The sequence below is a fragment of the Aptenodytes patagonicus genome, chromosome 2 (genome assembly GCF_965638725.1).
Source record: "Aptenodytes patagonicus chromosome 2, bAptPat1.pri.cur, whole genome shotgun sequence".
Classification (NCBI taxonomy): domain Eukaryota; kingdom Metazoa; phylum Chordata; class Aves; order Sphenisciformes; family Spheniscidae; genus Aptenodytes; species Aptenodytes patagonicus.
In genome coordinates this window covers 101,337,041-101,355,287 of record NC_134950.1, presented here as the reverse complement: position 1 = coordinate 101,355,287, position 18,247 = coordinate 101,337,041, and the positions used below count along the sequence as shown (strand labels likewise).

General features: G+C 44.6%; 1 protein-coding gene across 1 annotated transcript in view; it reads left to right on the top strand.

Annotated features, from left to right (window-relative positions):
* Positions 1 to 18,247, top strand: part of JARID2 (jumonji and AT-rich interaction domain containing 2) — a 234,870-nt gene that overhangs the window by 154,113 nt on the left and 62,510 nt on the right. The window contains exon 4 of the mRNA XM_076330593.1: positions 13,674 to 13,843. Within this exon, the coding sequence (XP_076186708.1) occupies positions 13,674 to 13,843 (170 nt within the window). The remainder of the gene's footprint in view (positions 1 to 13,673; positions 13,844 to 18,247) is intronic.

Below are 18,247 nucleotides of genomic sequence, written 5' to 3'. Positions count from 1 at the left end.
AGGACACAGCCCCCTCCGAAATGGACTGCTGCAATACATTCCTGTTTCTTGTCCCTTCTCAGTGGGGATGCTTTTGCATTACTATGCACGTTTGTAGCTTGTGTGAGCATATCTGAGCTGGCCCAGCTGAATGCTTTCGGCAGTGGTGGTGAGGGTGACAGCAATAACCAGGACCTTCGGAGGAGCGTTTGTAGGACCCACAGTGAAGTGTCTGCAGCATTGTTGTTAGATTCCCATATGGACTGATGAATTTGAAGGCTTAGCCTGGGTGGCTTTATGCAGCCTGCAGTGTGGTTGCAGTGTAGACACAGCTGGAGTTACAACCATAGTGGTGAAAGGTTAAAGTACCTGTGCTCGTGTTAGACTAGAAATGAAGCTATTCCAAAATGGGAATTTTTAAGAACTATTGCAGGACAAAGGAAGGGTGGCACCACCTGTCTCCAGTATTCAGAAGGATCTCTTCTGCCATCTATTGCCACGTACAGCTCACCACATGCCTGTATGGAGGAGAAAAAATTCCTGTCCAATCTCAGGTGGGACAACCCTGGAGAAGGTGGATTTAAAAGAGCCATTGTATTGCCGAAATAGATTGTCCAGATCCTACACTTATAGAGGAATAAGCCTTTGGACCTGGATTTATGGACAGTCTGTAGGACAGTTGCTATAGTGTGATCTGATGACAAAGGCAGCTAACTGTAGGAAAACAGCTTCTTGGGAGCTTCATTCAACTGCCATATGCTCATTTGGTCATGCTCCCACTGCTCCTTCTCCCTGGGTGGCAGCTGATAAGCCCTCCTGTACTTGTCACAGCCACTGGCACATGGGATGGGTGGAAGTGTTTGAGTATTTGGTAGTAATTAATGTACTTAATTCTAAATCAACCTTTCTCCAGCTGGCGGAGGCTGGGCTGGAAGCATCCCATTGTTGAGATGCTTGAAGGTAGATGCGTGGTGTCGTAATTGTATTATGCTGGAGTTGTGCCTTGGTAACTCAGGGTCCTGTTTTGGTTTGAGCATGACAAGAGAGCTTGTGACCCTGTGTACAGGGCTGCAGTGATGGAAATTGCATATGATAAGCATGGACTATTCTTGCATTAGGTCCAACTAAAACCAGTTGCAGCAGTAGGATGAGAGGAGACCCATGGTCCTGGAGAAGGGCTGCAAGCTTGACTAATTATGCTTTTGGTTTTTTGGGTTGTTTCTTGTTCCTCTTTGCTTCTGTGTATCCTGAGGTCTATGGAGGGGACTCAAGTTCACACTGGGAAATCCTACTGCCACATCAGGGTAACGTCAGAATTCCCTGGACAATTTTCAGGAAAAAACCCCAGGGCATTTAGTACCCAGCATGATTCATCCCTCTCAAGGTTATCTAACCACTGGAACACCTGAACCGCCTGGATGCATAGCCGAAATCTGAATGCAGTGTTAGTTTTCTACAACTTCTATACCATCTAGTATGGGCCTCGGTCTAGCAGGCAAGGTCTGCGTCCCTATGTCATTGTGGCTGCTTGTATATGCGAGGTGGAGTATATATGAGGCTTGTATATGGTGGCTGGAGTTGTCCAGTTCCTCCACAATTAACGTGGTGGGGGGTAGTAAACAGTGTCCAGCAGCTTTTAAAAACTCCCACTTTGCCCAAGGCTGTCTTGTACGTTGTTTTAACAGCCAGCTATTTCACTCAGTGGGTATAAGTATCTCTGCTAAACTGCATGAAGTGAGGTGGTTTTGGAGACTGCAAATACCTTCTTGTGATCAGTGAGCACGGTCAGGAAAAACAAGTGATTCCAGAATTAATGGTAATTTGATCAGTTTTTAGCAAACAAGTTTAAGTTGCCAGCTTTACTTTGAACTAGTCATTAAGCATACAAGTTAGCTCAGTTATCATTCATTAAATGTCACTCCCAAGCACCTTTCCATTGTTTGCAGGAGAAGAGGTTCTCAGAAACCAACTGTTTCCCATTTAAAACAAACACAAACAAAAAACCCAAAGGAAAATGTGCATCCATTCATTGTGGCTAAAGTTTCAGAGCAGGAAGTTTTATTTATGGAAACATGCCCTGTTAGGCTCAACAATCAAGGACTGAATGGAGATGGGCTTAGTATTTTACTTTGATTTGTTCACTTGAGAATTTAAGGCTGGTTTAAAATTGTGTTATTAATTTAGGCCCAATTTTAAATTTTTGGACCACAGAAGGTAAAAAAGATTGAATGAATAAAGGGCTCAGTAAAAATAACTTCTGAAAATTGTTGCATTCAACCTTACTGGAATGCTTTATTTATTGAAAATTAACCCAGATTCTTCTATCAGATGACAGGATTAAGAATTATACTCTTACCTAGTAATAGAGGTCTGGGTTCTGTCTTGGCTTACACGATCTTGCAAATCATTTTGAAGGAGTCATGTCTTAGTGACCACATGCTTTGCACTGGTTACCTGCACTTGATGTCCGCATGGATGGGAGTGACTAGGTCTCTTACCTTCTAGTTCCTTCCTGGTACAAACAGGTGCGGAGACACAGATGATGGTTGAATCTCAATTTCCACTACTACAACCTTGCTGGCAGTAGCGACTGAGCCGGCATTTTGTTGAAATGGGCAACAGATACCACTGATACAGACAGAAAATACTACCCCAGAAGCTTAGGGGGATGTGGGAGAGGAAATGCAGTTCAAAGAAGTCCTTTGTACGCCTGCTTTCTGCTCTTGGTGTGCTGCTGTTTATTCACCTGACATTGTAACTTGGGACACAGTGGTTGCAGTGGTATGTGAATACGTACAGATAGACATGCTGCCTAGTACTACCAGAGCTAACACTTGCATTCAAGTGTGCTCCAGGGGAGCCAACAAGATCTCCTTGTATTCTGAGGGCAATTTTTTTTCCCCATTTTTTTTTGCTTATCCAAGTAATGTTTTCCCTCACAGTTGGGGGGGGGGGAATTGTTTCATTTAAGTTTTGGCAGTGTTGACGTAGACAACTTGTTGGTTTGAATTCTGGAGCCCTGTTTGCATGAAGTGGTGATCCTCTAGAAGGTTACTATTTGGAGTGAATGTCTTGGGCTTGTTCTCAGGAGTGAAAGGGTGAAATGTAGCTTAGCCATGCTTCCCACTGGTGCATGCGATAGTGATAAGGATTTCCCAGTTGTCTGGTGAAGAATGATACCTCCAGCACCAAGTTTTGCATGTTCACCTTGGGCTTGCCTAGAAGTGCCTGTCACGTGGTTGATTTTGTTTGAGCTGGAAATTACACACTTGATAATCATCTGATCTGCAGCAGACGCCTGGCTATTAAAGCCTAAATGACTTTTTTGTTGTTTTTTTTTTTTTTTTTAAATTAGGGCAGAACATATCTACAGCCTATCACTTTTGGATACGTTTACCTTAATGAACGAAGCTGCACACACAAACGAATTTTTGCAATGAGGCATGCTGTGCACTAGACTGAGTGTCATGTTGTACAGTGCAATTAAACCGAATGTGTAAATTGTGTATCGGCTCCGATGAGAACAAAAGATGGTGAGCTTCAAACCTGATCTAGATCAGGGATAGGGACAAGTATTACTTCAGGCCCAAGTTTAGGCCTAAGTTGGGGATTGAGTGCTCCCTCAGTAAGTTTTCAGACGACACAAAGTTGGGCGGGAGCGTTGATCTGCTCGAGGGTAGGAAGGCTCTGCAGAGGGACCTGGACAGGCTGCATCGATGGGCCGAGGCCAACTGTATGAGATTCAACAAGGCCAAGTGCTGGGTCCTGCACTTCGGCCACAACAACCCCGTGCAGCGCTACAGGCTTGGGGAAGAGTGGCTGGAAAGCTGCCTGGCAGAAAAGGACCTGGGGGTGCTGGTCATCCTCAGGGTACTCGGCCCCCCGAGCTGGAAGACGGGGACGGTGAGCAGGATGAACCCCCCGTAATCCAGGAGGAAGCAGTCAATGACCTGCTATGCCACCTGGACACTCACAAGTCTATGGGGCCGGATGGGATCCACCCGAGAGTGCTGAGGGAGCTGGCGGAGGTGCTCGCCAAGCCGCTCTCCATCATTTATCAGCAGTCCTGGTTAACGGGGGAGGTCCCGGAAGACTGGAGGCTTGCCAATGTGACGCCCATCCACAAGAAGGGCCGGAAGGAGGATCCGGGGAACTACAGGCCTGTCAGCCTGACATCGGTGCCGGGGAAGATTATGGAGCGGCTCATCTTGAGGGCGCTCACAAAGCATGAGCGGGACAACCAGGGGATCAGGCCTAGCCAGCACGGGTTCATGAGAGGCAGGTCCTGCTTGACCAACCTGATCTCCTTCTATGACCAGGTGACCCGCCTAGTGGATGAGGGAAAGGCTGTGGATGTGGTCTACCTGGACTTCAGCAAGGCCTTTGACACTGTCTCCCACAGCATTCTCCTAGAGAAGCTGGCGGCTCACGGCTTAGACAGGTGGACTCTGCGCTGGGTAAAAAACTGGCTGGATGGCCGGGCCCAGAGAGTTGTGGTGAATGGAGTTCAATCCAGTTGGCGGCCGGTCACGAGCGGTGTTCCCCAGGGCTCAGTACTGGGGCCGGTCTTGTTTAATATCTTTATTGATGATCTGGATGAGGGGATCGAGTGCACCCTCAGTAAGTTTGCAGACGACACCAAGTTGGGTGGGAGTGTTGATCTGCTCGAGGGTAGGAAGGCTCTGCAGAGGGACCTGGACAGGCTGCATCGATGGGCCCAGGCCAACTGTATGAGGTTCAACAAGGACAAGTGCCGGGTCCTGCACTTTGGCCACAACAACCCCATGCAGCGCTACAGGCTTGGGGAAGAGTGGCTGGAAAGCTGCCCAGCAGAGAAGGACCTGGGGGTGTTGGTCGACAGCCGGCTGAACATGAGCCGGCAGTGTGCCCAGGCGGCCAAGAAGGCCAATGGCATCCTGGCCTGTATCAGAAATAGTGTGGCCAGTAGGAGTAGGGAAGTGATCGTGCCCCTGTACTCGGCACTGGTGAGGCCGCACCTCCAACACTGTGTTCAGTTTTGGGTCCCTCACTACAAGAAGGACATCGAGGTGCTGGAGCGTGTCCAGAGAAGGGCAACGAGGCTGGTGAGGGGTCTGGAGAACAAGTCTTATGAGGAGCGGCTGAGGGAACTGGGACTGTTCAGCCTGGAGAAAAGGAGGCTGAGGGGAGACCTCATCGCTCTCTACAACTACCTGAAAGGAGGTTGTAGCGAGGTGGGTGTTGGTCTTTTCTCCGAAGTAACAAGCGATAGGACGAGAGGAAATGGCCTCAAGTTGCGGCAGGGGAGGTTTAGATTGGATGTAAGGAAAAATTTCTTTACTGAAAGAGTGGTGAAACATTGGAACAGGCTGCCCAGGGAAGTGGTGGAGTCCCTATCCCTGGAGGTATTTAAAAGACGTGTAGATGAGGCGCTTAGGGACATGGTTTAGTGGGCATGGTGGTGTTGGGTTGACGGTTGGACTCGATGATCTTAGAGGTCTTTTCCAACCTCAATGATTCTATGATTCTATGATTCTATGGTTTAGTGGGCATGGTGGTGTTGGGTTGACGGTTGGATTTGATGATCTTAAAAGGTCTTTTCCAACCTTAATGATACTATGATTCTAAGTAAAACTCAGAGATAACTATTTCACCAAGTCAGCAAAGTGTCACAGTAAGGAAATAAATAACCCAGCTACATGGCAGAGGGGAAACTATAATGATACTAGCACACAATGGTCAGCACAAAAGCAAAAATAGGTGAGGTAGAGCGCCTGTCTGTGCCAGAGCCTTCCCTGTAATGGGTACTAGCGGCTGATGGAAGGACAGCTGTAATGCTTGACTGACTGCGTGTAGCTATATGGGATGGTCAGGTTGAGACAGCAATATGGGAAAGGTCCCACAGAACTTAGCTCAGCTGTATCCGTGTGAGGACAAAACCTTGAATGGAAAAAAGTAAATATATGGTGCACTGAATTTCTGCTGCCCAGATTGAGAGGCGTAATACTGAAAGAGATCTGGGAACTGCAAAGCCTAACGGAGCAATAACAAGAAACCCAAACTCTCCCCATTTAAAGATGTGTTTTGATAGAGGATGGTTCCTCAACAACTAGCCTTACAACAGGCAGTAAGTGAGTCTGTATTCCGAACTATCTACGCAGTGTTTGGTGAAAACAGTGATGCCAGTTCATTGCCGCTAGTTAGTAGTAGCAATTTTAATGTGATAAAAGTAAATATCTACAAATGCTTAGTTGCAGTTCCTCAGGAGAAGAAGTGACAAAAGCAAAGTAACCAAATACTGATGCTGCTTTTAGAAAGAGGCGTAGATTCCTTTGCTTTAGCTTGCAGGCTGCTCACTAGCAGCTTAGAAAGTGAAAAACACACTGCATTGAAAAGGGAAATGGGAATTAACTAAGAAAGTGTGACACTCAAGCAGCTACTTAAGCTATGATTCCTACAGAGTTTGGAAATCTAACTCTAGTGGTGCCATTACAAAGAAAAAGAACATAAACATCAGGCTACAGAAAAGCAGGAAACAATGAAGGCAAAGGTGAAGTTGAAGGAGTAAGTGAAAGGTGGTGAGACCAAACAGCAAGCAAATATTGTCGTACATAACAAGCAGGAAGTTTTGTGAAAACCTGCAGATTGCTGGAGATTAGAGAACATTTGAAAAAGTTAGTTTGTTTTGCAAATCTCTTCCCAGTTGAGATGCTTAGGTATAAGGACAGCCTCTCAACTGTGGAATTTACTATAAATAGATTAGTATGAAAACTTACATATTATCAACTCAGTTGTGCATATTGTTCTTTGTGTATGTTTTATAGTACTTATGCTTTGCTTTCGCTTAGGAGTTATGGAGTAATAAACTGAAAATAGTCAGAGTTTTGTACCAATGTACAACTAAATCTCGCATACTGATAATTTAATACTTGGTTTGTAGCTAACACAGCATGTGCTGCTATCTAGAGTATCAACGTTTACTAAATTTAACACAGACTGGTATTACTAGCCTGAGCTTTGCTTTGCAAAGAAAAGACCACCTTTGTGTAGTAGGTGTTTTCTTCCTAAACATGTCCTTTTCTGCAAGCTAAAGGAATGGTGCTAGGATATTCTATTTTAGAAGACATTTCTGAAGTATTTTTAGCTAACACAAACTGTAGTGTTTTGATTATAAAGAATGTAATTTGCTTAAAATATTCAACTAAAAATAAATTCCAGTCTAGAAAGGCTTCAAAAAGTATATTTTGTATTGGAGAGAAATGTTTTGTAGCCTAGTCTGAGTTTGTACGCTCGGAATATTTTTGTTGTGGAGCTTTAGTTTCTGCCTGTAATTTGCTGTCTCGGACCTAAACAGTCAGTTCAGTAGAAGAGAAGCATCCCAAAAGGAGGTGAGGCTTCTTCAGGCTGAGGCTTTTTTGAACTTTGTGTCATAGGTAGGTATTTAAAGTCTCTCAAAAGCAGCAGAAGGAAAATAACATGCTGTTGAGAGAAGGTGAATTACTATTTATTTTTAAATAGTCTGGATATTTCTGGCTGCGTGTTGGGTTTTTGCATGATGTTTAGATGTGGTATTATTTTGAGTTCTTCCCTCATCCTTTTCCTTCTTGCAAAGTTTTTTGTGTTTGCGTATTTGCAAGTCTTACGTAGTGTATACCCTTTCGATGAGGACAGAGAGAGCAATTTATTTTGAGGACGCAAACAGGATTTTTGTTATTCTTTTTGCTGCTCGTGCCAATCTGTCTCCTGTTGCCAAATGCACATTAAATAGGTCATTCCAGCAGAAATCATTGCATTAACAAGCAAAGAGCAAAGTCACACTGGTGGTGTTATGTGTTTATAGAATCATAGAATCGTTTAGGTTGGAAAAGACGTTTAAGATCATTGAGTCCAACCGTAAACCTAACACTGCCAAGTCCACCACTAAACCATGTCTGTAAGCACCACGTCAACACCTCTTTTAAATACCTCCAGGTGACTCAAACCACTTCGCTGCGCAGGCTGTTCCAATGCTCAATAACGCTTTCAGTGAAGAAATTTTTCCTCATGTCCAATCTAAACCTCCCCTGGCGCAACTTGAGGCCATTTCCTCTCGTCCTATCGCTTGTTACTTGGGAAAAGAGACCGACACCCACCCCACTACAACCTCCTTTCAGGTAGTTGTAGAGCGCGATAAGGTCTCCCCTGAGCCTCCTGTCTAAACAGTCCCAGTTCCCTCAGCTGCTCCTCATAAGACCTGTGCTCTAGACCCTTCACCAGCTTTGTTGCCCTTCTTTGGACATGCTCCAGCACCTCAGTGTCTTTCTTGTAGTGAGGGGCCCAAACCTGAACACGGTATTCGAGGTGCGGCCTCACCAGTGCCGAGTACAGGGGCACGGTCACTTCCCTACTCCTGCTGGCCACACTATTTCTGATACAGGCCAGGATGCCATTGGCCTTCTTGGCCGCCTGGGCACACTGCCGGCTCACGTTCAGCTGGCTGTCGACCAGCACCCCCAGGTCCTTTTCCGACAGGCAGCTTTCCAGCCACTCTTCCCCAAGCCTGTAGCATTGCATGGGGTTGTTGTGACCCAGGTGCAGGACCTGACACTTAACCTTGTTGAACCTCATACAGTTGGCCTTGGCCCATCGATGCAGCCTGCCCAGGTCCCTCTGCAGAGCCTTCCTACCCTCGAGCAGATCAACACTCCCGCCCAACTTGGTGTCATCTGAAAACTTACTGAGGGTGCACTCAATCCTCTCGTCCAGATCATTGATAAAGATACTGAACAGAATTGGCCCCAGTACTGAGCCCTGGGGAACACCGCTTGTGACTGGCCGCCAACTGGATTTAACTCCATTCACCACCACTCTTTGGGCTTGGCCATCCAGCCAGTTTTTAATGCAGCAAAGACTACGCCTGTCCAAGCCATGAGCAGCCAGTTTCTCCAGGAGAATGCTGTGGGAAACAGTGTCAAAGGCTTTGCTAAAGTCCAGGTAGGCAACATCACACACGCAAAATGTCTTTCTGAGTACTTTATCACTTCCTTATCTATTCTGCCTTGCTCAGAAGTGGTGCATAAGTGAGTACGATGGGCTGCTATGCTTCATCTGATGTAACTGTAGGGGGGTGGGGGTGTACCTCCTTTTTTAGCAGCAGCTTCACAGTTATATTGGATTAAGTGTAATGTGAAACCATACCCGAAAAAATTGGGTTTATGCTTCTAGAGGTTTTCATGGGAACATATGAGGTTATTAAGATGCATACACTCTTTCACAAGGAAACAGTTCTAAGTTGTTGCCCATGTTTTGAAATGTATATGTTTTTCCTTTGCTGGCCCACCTTTGAAACTGATCATTAGACAATTCTGGAGCAAAGGCTGCTTATAGAATCATAGAATAGTTTGGGTTGGAAGGGACTGCTAAAGGTCATCTAGTCCAGCCCCCCTGCCGTGGGCAGCGACATCTTCAACTAGATCAGGTTGCTCAGAGCCCCGTCCAACCTGACCTTGAGTGTTTCCAGGGATGGGGGCATCCACCACCTCTCTGGGCAACCTGTGCCAGTGTTTCACCACCCTCAGTGTAAAAAATTTCTTCCTTATATCTAGTCTAAATCTACCCCCCTTTAGTTTAAAGCCATTCCCCCTTGTCCTGTCGCAACAGGCCCTGCTAAAAAGTTTGTCACCATCTTTTTTATAAGCTCCCTTTAAGTACTGATAGGCTGCAATAAGGTCCCCTCGAAGCCTTCTCTTCTCTAGGCTGAACAACCCCAACTCTCTCAGCCTTTCTTCATAGGAGAGTTGTTCCATCCCTCTGACCATTTTTGTGGCCCTCCTCTGGTCCCTCTCCAACAGGTCCATGTCTTTCCCATGCTGAGGGCTCCAGAGCTGGATGCAGTACTCCAGGTGGGGTCTCACCAGAGCAGAGCAGAGGGGCAGAATCACCTCCCTCGACCTGCTGGCCACGCTTCTTTGGATGCAGCCCAGGATACGGTTGGCCTTCTGGGCTGCGAGCGCACATTGCTGGCTCATGTCCAGCTTTTCATCCACCAGTACCCCCAAGTCCTTCTCGGCAGGGCTGCTCTCAATCCCTTCATCCCCCAGCCTGTATTGATACTGGGGGTTGCCCCGACCTAGGTGCAGGACCTTGCACTTGGCCTTGTTGAACCTCATGAGGTTCACACGGGCCCACTTCTCGAGCTTGTCCAGGTCCCTCTGGATGGCATCCCGTCCCTCTGGCACATCGACCGTACCACTCAGCTTGGTGTCATCTGCAAACTTGCTGAGGGTGCACTCGATCCTGCTGTCTATGTCATTGATGAAGATATTAAACAGTACCGGTCCCAATACGGACCCCTGCGGGACGCCACTCGTCACCAATCTTCATCTGGACATTGAGCCGTTGACCACTACCCTCTGGATGCGACCATCTAACCAATTCCTCGCCCACTGGACAGTCCACCCATCAAATCCATACCTCTCCAGTTTAGAGAGAAGGGTGTTGTGAGGGACTGTGTCAAAGGCCTTACAGAGGTCCAGATGGACGACGTGTAGTCCTTCCCATGTCCCTTTTTAAAAATGGGGGTTATGTTTCCCCTTTTCCAGTCAGTGGGAACTTCACCGGACTGCCATGACTTCTCAAGTACAATGGATAGTGGCTTAGCAACTTCATCCACCAGTTCCTTCAGGACCCGTGGATGGATCTCATCGGGTCCCATGGACTTGTGCACCTTCAGGGGCCTTAGATGGTCTTGAACCTGATGTTCTCCCACAGTGGGTGGCTCTTCATTCTCCCAGTAAAAGCTTAAAAGCTTGACTTTTGTTTCCTGAACTTGATGCCTCATCCCAATGTGTTGTAGCTAAGGAATAGCTTGTTTCTTGCTCATGGCTCACTCTGTACACCCTCAGGCATTGAAGTAGAAGCCTGCGGAGCACATGCCTATCCATGCAAAGAACAGTAGTTGTTGCAGTAACCTAAAGGATGCTGTAGTCACAAAAGGGTACCTTCATTTACTAGTGTTCATAAATAAATTGGTGATGCTTACACCCTGTAACTGCTCAGGATTTTAATAAAAAAATGGATATTTCGTAAGGAGCAGGCCTGTTTTTGTGGCACTGGTGAGCTCAAACCAAGCAGGAGAAAGTACAGCAAACATCAACAGAGGTGTGAAAGGAGAAGCATCTCGGACACATCTGACCATGTAGAAAGTCTCCGCAGCCTCCCCAAGGAAGCAGTAAAAGTTCACAGTCGTAGCCTGAGGTTGAGTGGAGGGAAGATCTGGCATTTTCACTGCCCTCACTGAAATGAAGGGCCCCTGCGGGAGCATGGTGGGTAGTGAAGAGCCAGTGACGCTGCCAGGCCGTATGACCCGCGGGAAGTGGGCAAGCAAAACGAGCGGGGAATTGTTTGTACTGGTGAAGGATGGCTAGCGGAGAGTGTATTTTCAAAGACAGACAGAACCAAAAGTACTTTCTATTCAATTCACTAATTCATTTCATGTCTGTGCCGAACTTATAAGTCATTCTCTAATCCTTTTTCAATGCTCTAGGGACCAACAATAGTGATGCTGCAAACAGCCCTGGCCAATCCTTGCTACAAAGGGTTAATTTTGAACCATGAAACAGGCTTAACCTTTACTTTTTGGGGTGGTGGTGGTTGTGGAGTCCTCCCTGCTGCTTATCTTTGATCACATGAGATTTGAGCAGGTAGTTTCAGAGATGCGGTGAGTGAATAGTGTATGTTTTTAACAGCCCAGCTGAGGAAGCACATCGATGGGGAAGAATCGCTGTGCAGATGAGAGCAGCAGGCAGGGTTGCTTGCTAACCTTTATAGTCTGTTTTTTGGCAAGAGAGTGTACGTTTTGTGCAGAACAGAAGCCAACACAAAGCATTTTTCTCTGGCCGCATGTGTGGTTTTGCTGATAGAAACGTAGTTGGTTGAAATTAAAATCCCATTCATCCTGTGCAGGAGTCCTCCTATTTCTTCAAGCAGACGGGCTTTGCAAGGCAATCTGAGTAATTTTGGGGATATACAGGCAGATCTATACAAGACCTTCATTCTGGAAAGATAATTGTTCATAGACACGAGGAAATATATGTGTTCAACAGTCTTTTAGTTCCAGTTCACAAACTATAAGCACCATGATAAAAAAAAAATATATAAACACCATGTTATATTTGCCATTAAGGAGATGAAAATAAGCAGTAAGAATGGCTGGTGTTTTTTGTTGTTTGGGGGAGGTGGGGGTTGGATAATGAGGACATGGAGAATTTTATGCAGAGTTTAGGGACAAAATGCTGAATGTTACTTTTGTTCTCTGTTGTCTTTAGGGGACGTGTGTATACGTATACAAACACTGCTGGGATTTTCAAATTTTATTTTCTATTTTAGCCACAAAATTGCGGAAGTTTAAAATACAGTGACAAACCTCTTCTTACCCAACTATTTTAAGTTTAATATCCGTGAAAAAGAAGAGGTTTGCCAATTACATGTTTCATCCATACTGAACGATAACTGTGCTTTCCTTAAGTCATAACAGTCAAGCCTGCCACAGAGTGACAAGACCGGCTTTTCCTTTAGTGTTATTTGATACGTGTTTCAGTTTAACATTATGTAAATACTCTGCTATTAGGGAAGAAAATGACATAAAATTGCATCCTTTCTCAATGAGGTTTTAAGTTCTTTCAGTAGCTTCTCTCCTTTTTGAAGCCGTAATAAAGATCATAATTAGAATCCCAGTTGCTTAAGTGAGAAATTAGCATGTTCTTAAATGCTGAGCTGAGCCGGGTTCCCAGTGAGACCCCCTCCAGGTATCTATCCTGCCCCAAAGTGCTTTCCCTAATACCAATTTGCGTTCTAGATGTATTAAAGAAAATCATATTCATTGCCACCTAGCAGTTAATCAGAGCCTTCAGATAGGCTTGAAATAATTTGCAGCCTGACTGCCAAAACCACCTGCATCCATTCATTTCCTACAGCCGTACCCGGGCATGCTCTAAAACTTATCAGAGTGTGTCAGTCCATCACCCAGTACCAGGACTGAGACAAATTCACTCCATGCGTGTCCTTCCTTCTTACAAATTTGTCACAAATACTACTTAACCCCACCCCAGACCTCCTTGCTTACTGTCTTCTGGGCTGTGGCCGAGGGAATAAAAATCTAATGGCTTTTACCTGATATTTTCCCTGTCAAAAATACCTTTCCCTAAAGGTTTTGATTTGTTTTTGCAGAACTGGGCACTAACGTAGATACCTTATCTATTAATATATATTTTACCATGTAAATAAGATTCTAGCATATTGGAATAAATGAAAACCTTAATGGGGCTAAAATAAACCTCATTTGTAAATTAATTAAAAACAAGAAGGAAAGAACACTAACAAAAAAAAAAAAAAAAGATGTTTTCATGGTGCAAAATACAGATTTAATTTCCAAATAAGTGAATGGTAAGCTGGAAGTGTATGATGTGCAAGAAAATACTCGGAACATATGAAATAGTAGTCACAGATTTTATAGTCAAGATGTTCCTTTTCTGGTTTCCCAAATTGTCACAGAAGATACCAAAGGGTGAAGCAAATAAAATACTGTTTTCACAATTGACCCAGGCAGGGATATGATATCGGTGGGAGATAGATTCAGATCTCTCTCCGCCCCCCACCCCCCCAGTGAATTTTTATGTTCTGATATCTCTCCTACAAGTTCTGCCTAACGTGCTTCTGATATGCTCTTGTTTCCACAGGCCAAGGCTGCAAGCACAAAGGAAGTTTGCTCAGTCCCAGCCAAACAGTCCCAGCACAACTCCAATAAAGATAGTGGAGCCGTTGTTACCCCCTCCCGCCACTCAGATTTCTGACCTCTCCAAAAGGAAGCCCAAGACAGAAGATTTTCTCACTTTCCTCTGTCTTCGAGGTAGGAGTCTCGCAGCAGCCTAGGGGGACAGTCTCATTCAAAGAACGAGCCATAGTACCGCACACCGATTAGCAGTTAGACAAATGTACTGGTGCTACACTTGAATATATTGTGTGCATTTCAACTCTCAGCAATTTGACTGTATCTGCAGCAGGAGCATTCCAGTTCATGGTTGTAAAGACCATAAAATGAGGCCAGTAATAGTGCAAAAGGAAATTTCTTTTATGCTTAGCACTCTGTTATCCTGAATGGGTTTTTGTCTAGCTCTCTTTAAGTCCTCCCCATCCTCCTTTGTTTTGTCTGACTATAAACTGAAGAAGTGCTTAACTTGCCTGAGTACTTGTTCCTGCAAGAGGAGAAATCTGGTTGGAAATTCCCCTTCTCTACCTACTCACTGTCCTTTATAGCTCAATGTGAGTGAGGCTTTTCATCTGGCAGTGAGGGGTTGCTTGTTGTTCTTAGCTGCCCCAGGAGCCGGATTGTTCCCATGGTGATAATTAAAACAGGTGAGCTCCTCCACCCTGCAACCCAAGTGCAGACGAGGCATCTGAAGTTGTACAGCGAGATACCTGAATTATCTCACAATGACGGGGGCCTGAGCCCAGCTGGAGCTGTATGGTGTGTGTCTGGGATCACTGGTGTGTGTCTGCGAGCCTGCGTGTCAGACTTGGGGACCTTAGTGTGAGGTACAGCTGACTGTCCAGAATAAGCTAAAGAAGGAGACCTTACTTGAGTGGTCATTTTTCTTGGGACTTTCCATGGCCCTGTGTCCCAAGTCATGTACTGAAGATAGCATCTTTCAGTTTAATCTCCCAAATGTCCTGTTAGCTCTCGTGGTATGTTTCTTTTTTGGCAGATGCCCCCCCGTCCCCTTAGCCAGTCACTGCTCCATCCTTGATGTGCTGGAACCATGCCTCTTGCTGTTGTTTTGTCCCATTACCTGCTGAAAGGGTGTGCATTTGTTATAGATGGGGCTTGTCTGCAAAAGTCTTACCTAGTAGATTGAATCCTTCAAAGCTTGAGTTCCCCTTTCCAGTTCTGAAGTCTCCATTGCATCTGCAAGCAGCACTGGTCAACACCACTCGTAGCTTCCTGCTGAGGCTTTCTCACCTTAATGCAGCATGGCTTGATTTCTTTTTTCTTCTCTTCTGTGAGATTTTAGGCTAGTGGTAGCTTTAGACTGGTTGCTACTTTATCTGTCTTGACACTGGTCCAATATGGAGCCTCCATCCTGTTGGGACTTCTGGTAAAGCAGGTGGGTGGAGGGGATGGAGGCTTTTGTGTTTGTTTAAAGGATTTAGGGAGGAGCAGAATCTAATGGAGTTTAAAGTGGCATCACAGTCCTCTGAAATTTAATCTGTGGAAATGTATTTCTAATTTAGTCTGCTGTGAGGTTGATCAGTCTGTTGGCAGCATGTCACTGCTGTGATCTGGGCCAACTGCCACAGTTGTTGGTGGGAAAATTCAGATGGTGTGTGTATGTGTGTGAGCACACATGGCTGCATTCACACACTTGTTTCCACTGCTTGCTAACTAAGCATGTGTTATTTATAGCTTGGAAGGCACTTGCACTTAAAGAAAGGCAACCTGTGTGGGGATGTGACTTATCTCCATTTTTATTTCCCACTGTCTCTTAGCATTCTGCTTTAACAATGCAAATGGGAAGCACGGGTACTTTTGTCCTATTCCAGTGCTTCATTCAGAAGGGTTTGGTTTTTTTTTTTTTTATTTTAATCAGTGGCTGTTTAGCTCTTGCACCTGTAATTTTCTTCTTTGTTATTCATCTGTAGAATAATTGATGTTTTGTACTGTCAATTAAGAACTTGCAATTCATTCCTAATTTCTTCAGTATGCAGGAGTACTCGTATATTTCAGACAACACGTGCATTCAGACGACAAGATCCCAATTACAATTATATTAAAAACCACAAGGAAAAATCTGCTCTGAGTGCCACACATGGCATGTTCTTGGTCTGCTTAAACAGGCTGAAGAAAAGCAGAAAGGGGAAGTTGTCAGCTCACTGTATCAGCACCTCCACAAGCTTATTGCTCCATCACCCCTGTATAAAGCCTGAAAAGAGCCAGTAAAAACAGGGACGGAAATCTTGGACGTCTGCTACCTGGATGCATTTCTGTGGAGGAGCAAGAGAGTGGCTGTGGTTTGGAGGGAGAAGGAGTGGGGTTGTTGAGATCAGTATTAGCATGGTTCTGGCTTCAGTGTCTGAACTGCTGTGTCCTTCAGGAGGTCCTGGCTGCCTGAGATTGTGCCCGTTCAGTCCCTCAGGAGGTTTAGCTCCAGGTGGTTGTCTCTTTTGATGTGCCCATTGGAAAAAAGGAGGTGGAAGCTGGTTCTTAGTATGCTCACAGGGAGTTCATGTAGCAGCTCACTGGTACATCCAGCTCCAGAAAGGTCCCACAAGTGGCCTTCCAGGGCACTGGCAGGCTTAATTTGGTGCTGCTCTTCTGGTGGGTACCCAGTGAGCTTGGAGAGGGAAGAGCCAGCAGCTTACTTAAACCCTGCATAGGGAAGACTTGTGATTGTTTTGGAAGGAGTTTGTTTTGGTTTTGAACCTCTGTGCTATTATTTATTGAAGTGTTGAGGGATTCAAAATTGCTTGCATGGTGGGACGTGTGGTTGTTCTGACTTTTGTCCAGATATGTCTGTCCAGCCCTGGCTGTTTGCAGTTTCATGATGAAATCCGACACAATTACGTGGAAATAAAAGCACACTCACAGGGTGTAAGTTCAGCACTTTGGAAATTGTTTAGTAGTAAGTGTAGTAGTGGTAAGATTCAGGACAGTAAATCCCTATGTTTCTGTAATTTTTTTTTTTTTTTTTTTTTTAATTTTTTTAAGTTGGGACTCTCTTAGGTCCTAGTCCTTCAAAATGCTGTGATGATATAGTCCCTGCATTCATGATCAAAGCTCTTCTTCGGCAAGGGAGTCTTTTCCAGGACTGGTGGGAAAACAGTTATGTGGTCATGTCTCTGTCCTTGTCCCACCACACCCAGCAGCAGTGTCAGAAGCACAGTATAAATTTGTTGCACCATGTCAGCGTGTACTTTCATTTTCTATTTTTAAACAGAGAAATTTAAAAATCCCTTCAGCACTGCAAGTTCACTCTTCAGTACTCTGGGGGGTTTATTTTAAGCGGCAGCAGCTGAATTCTGTGAGTGATGGAGCAGTACTGTCATGCCACAATGTGGAAGAAAGGCTCTTGACGTGCGTAAGATCCCATACTTAGGAAAAGAAGTCCCATTTACCTGGCCTTCTGCTATGTGTCAGAAAATCTAATGATTCAAATAACTTTTATTTACTTTTTTTTTTTTTAGCATCTTGTAATTTCAAAGGGAGATAATTTAACCAAGATGACCTGCTTTGTTTCATTATCCAGAATACTAGGGGCTTTAGACATATTTTTAATTAGTTTGTTTTTTGAACTCTTGATTTGATAATGCAATGTACTAATTACTTCTTAAAAGGTAAGCGGAGCAGAATGAAAAATCTGTAACAGTTGATGAATATCTGAGCACCCTGGAATACATCTAACTGACCAGACTTGGCAAGGTTCCCTTGCTTTCTATTATTTTAAAATCCTTCTTTTTTTTTTTTTTCTTTTTTTTTAAATTTTTTTATTAAATTGTGACCTAGAATTTCCAACACAAGAAGGAAGGGAATAGCGCAGATATCTCTGAAGTGTTTGTCTGCAGCGTTCTTATCTTTAAATAGCTTCTTTGAGGGAGCCCGTATGCCCTTTGCCAGAGGCATAATTAGTATCTTTCAGCAGCGCACATAGATATGAGTGTGTCATCTCTGTGTGGTTGTACAATGGCTTTCACTTTTACTGTATTTACTGCCTCTGATAAAATTTTTCTTAATAGCTTCTGTTACAGTGCATTTAAGTTACCTTTTCTCTCCATAATTATTTACAGGTTAAAAATATTGTGAGTGAAATAATATAGGGCTAAAGGGGAAAGGAGAAACAACTCCCTGTGAGCAATAGATCTTTGGCAAAAGGTGATAACAGGAAGGCTATGATTAGGAGCCTACATTTTAAGAAGTTTTCCCATGATCAATTTTCTAATTAAGCCGGGCCTCTGGGAGTTACATGCTAGAGAATTTCAGGGATTCCTAAATAAAGATGGTTTAATTGAGATCTCACAAATTGAGTTTTCAGGCTCTTCTAACAACTAGTAAACTGACAACTAGAACAGACACACTGTAAAACGCGTGTCTGTTCGTTTTCTTTGAGTACTGCAGTGACTTAACGATCTGATGATTTATTACAATTGGGCAAAACCAAAATAGAAAATCTCACTATAGCATGTTTGTCCAAACTTCACAAACTTCTAAATCTCAGTGCTCCAGTCTTCTCGCAGTTTGCTCTTAAAGAGGCTTTTTATT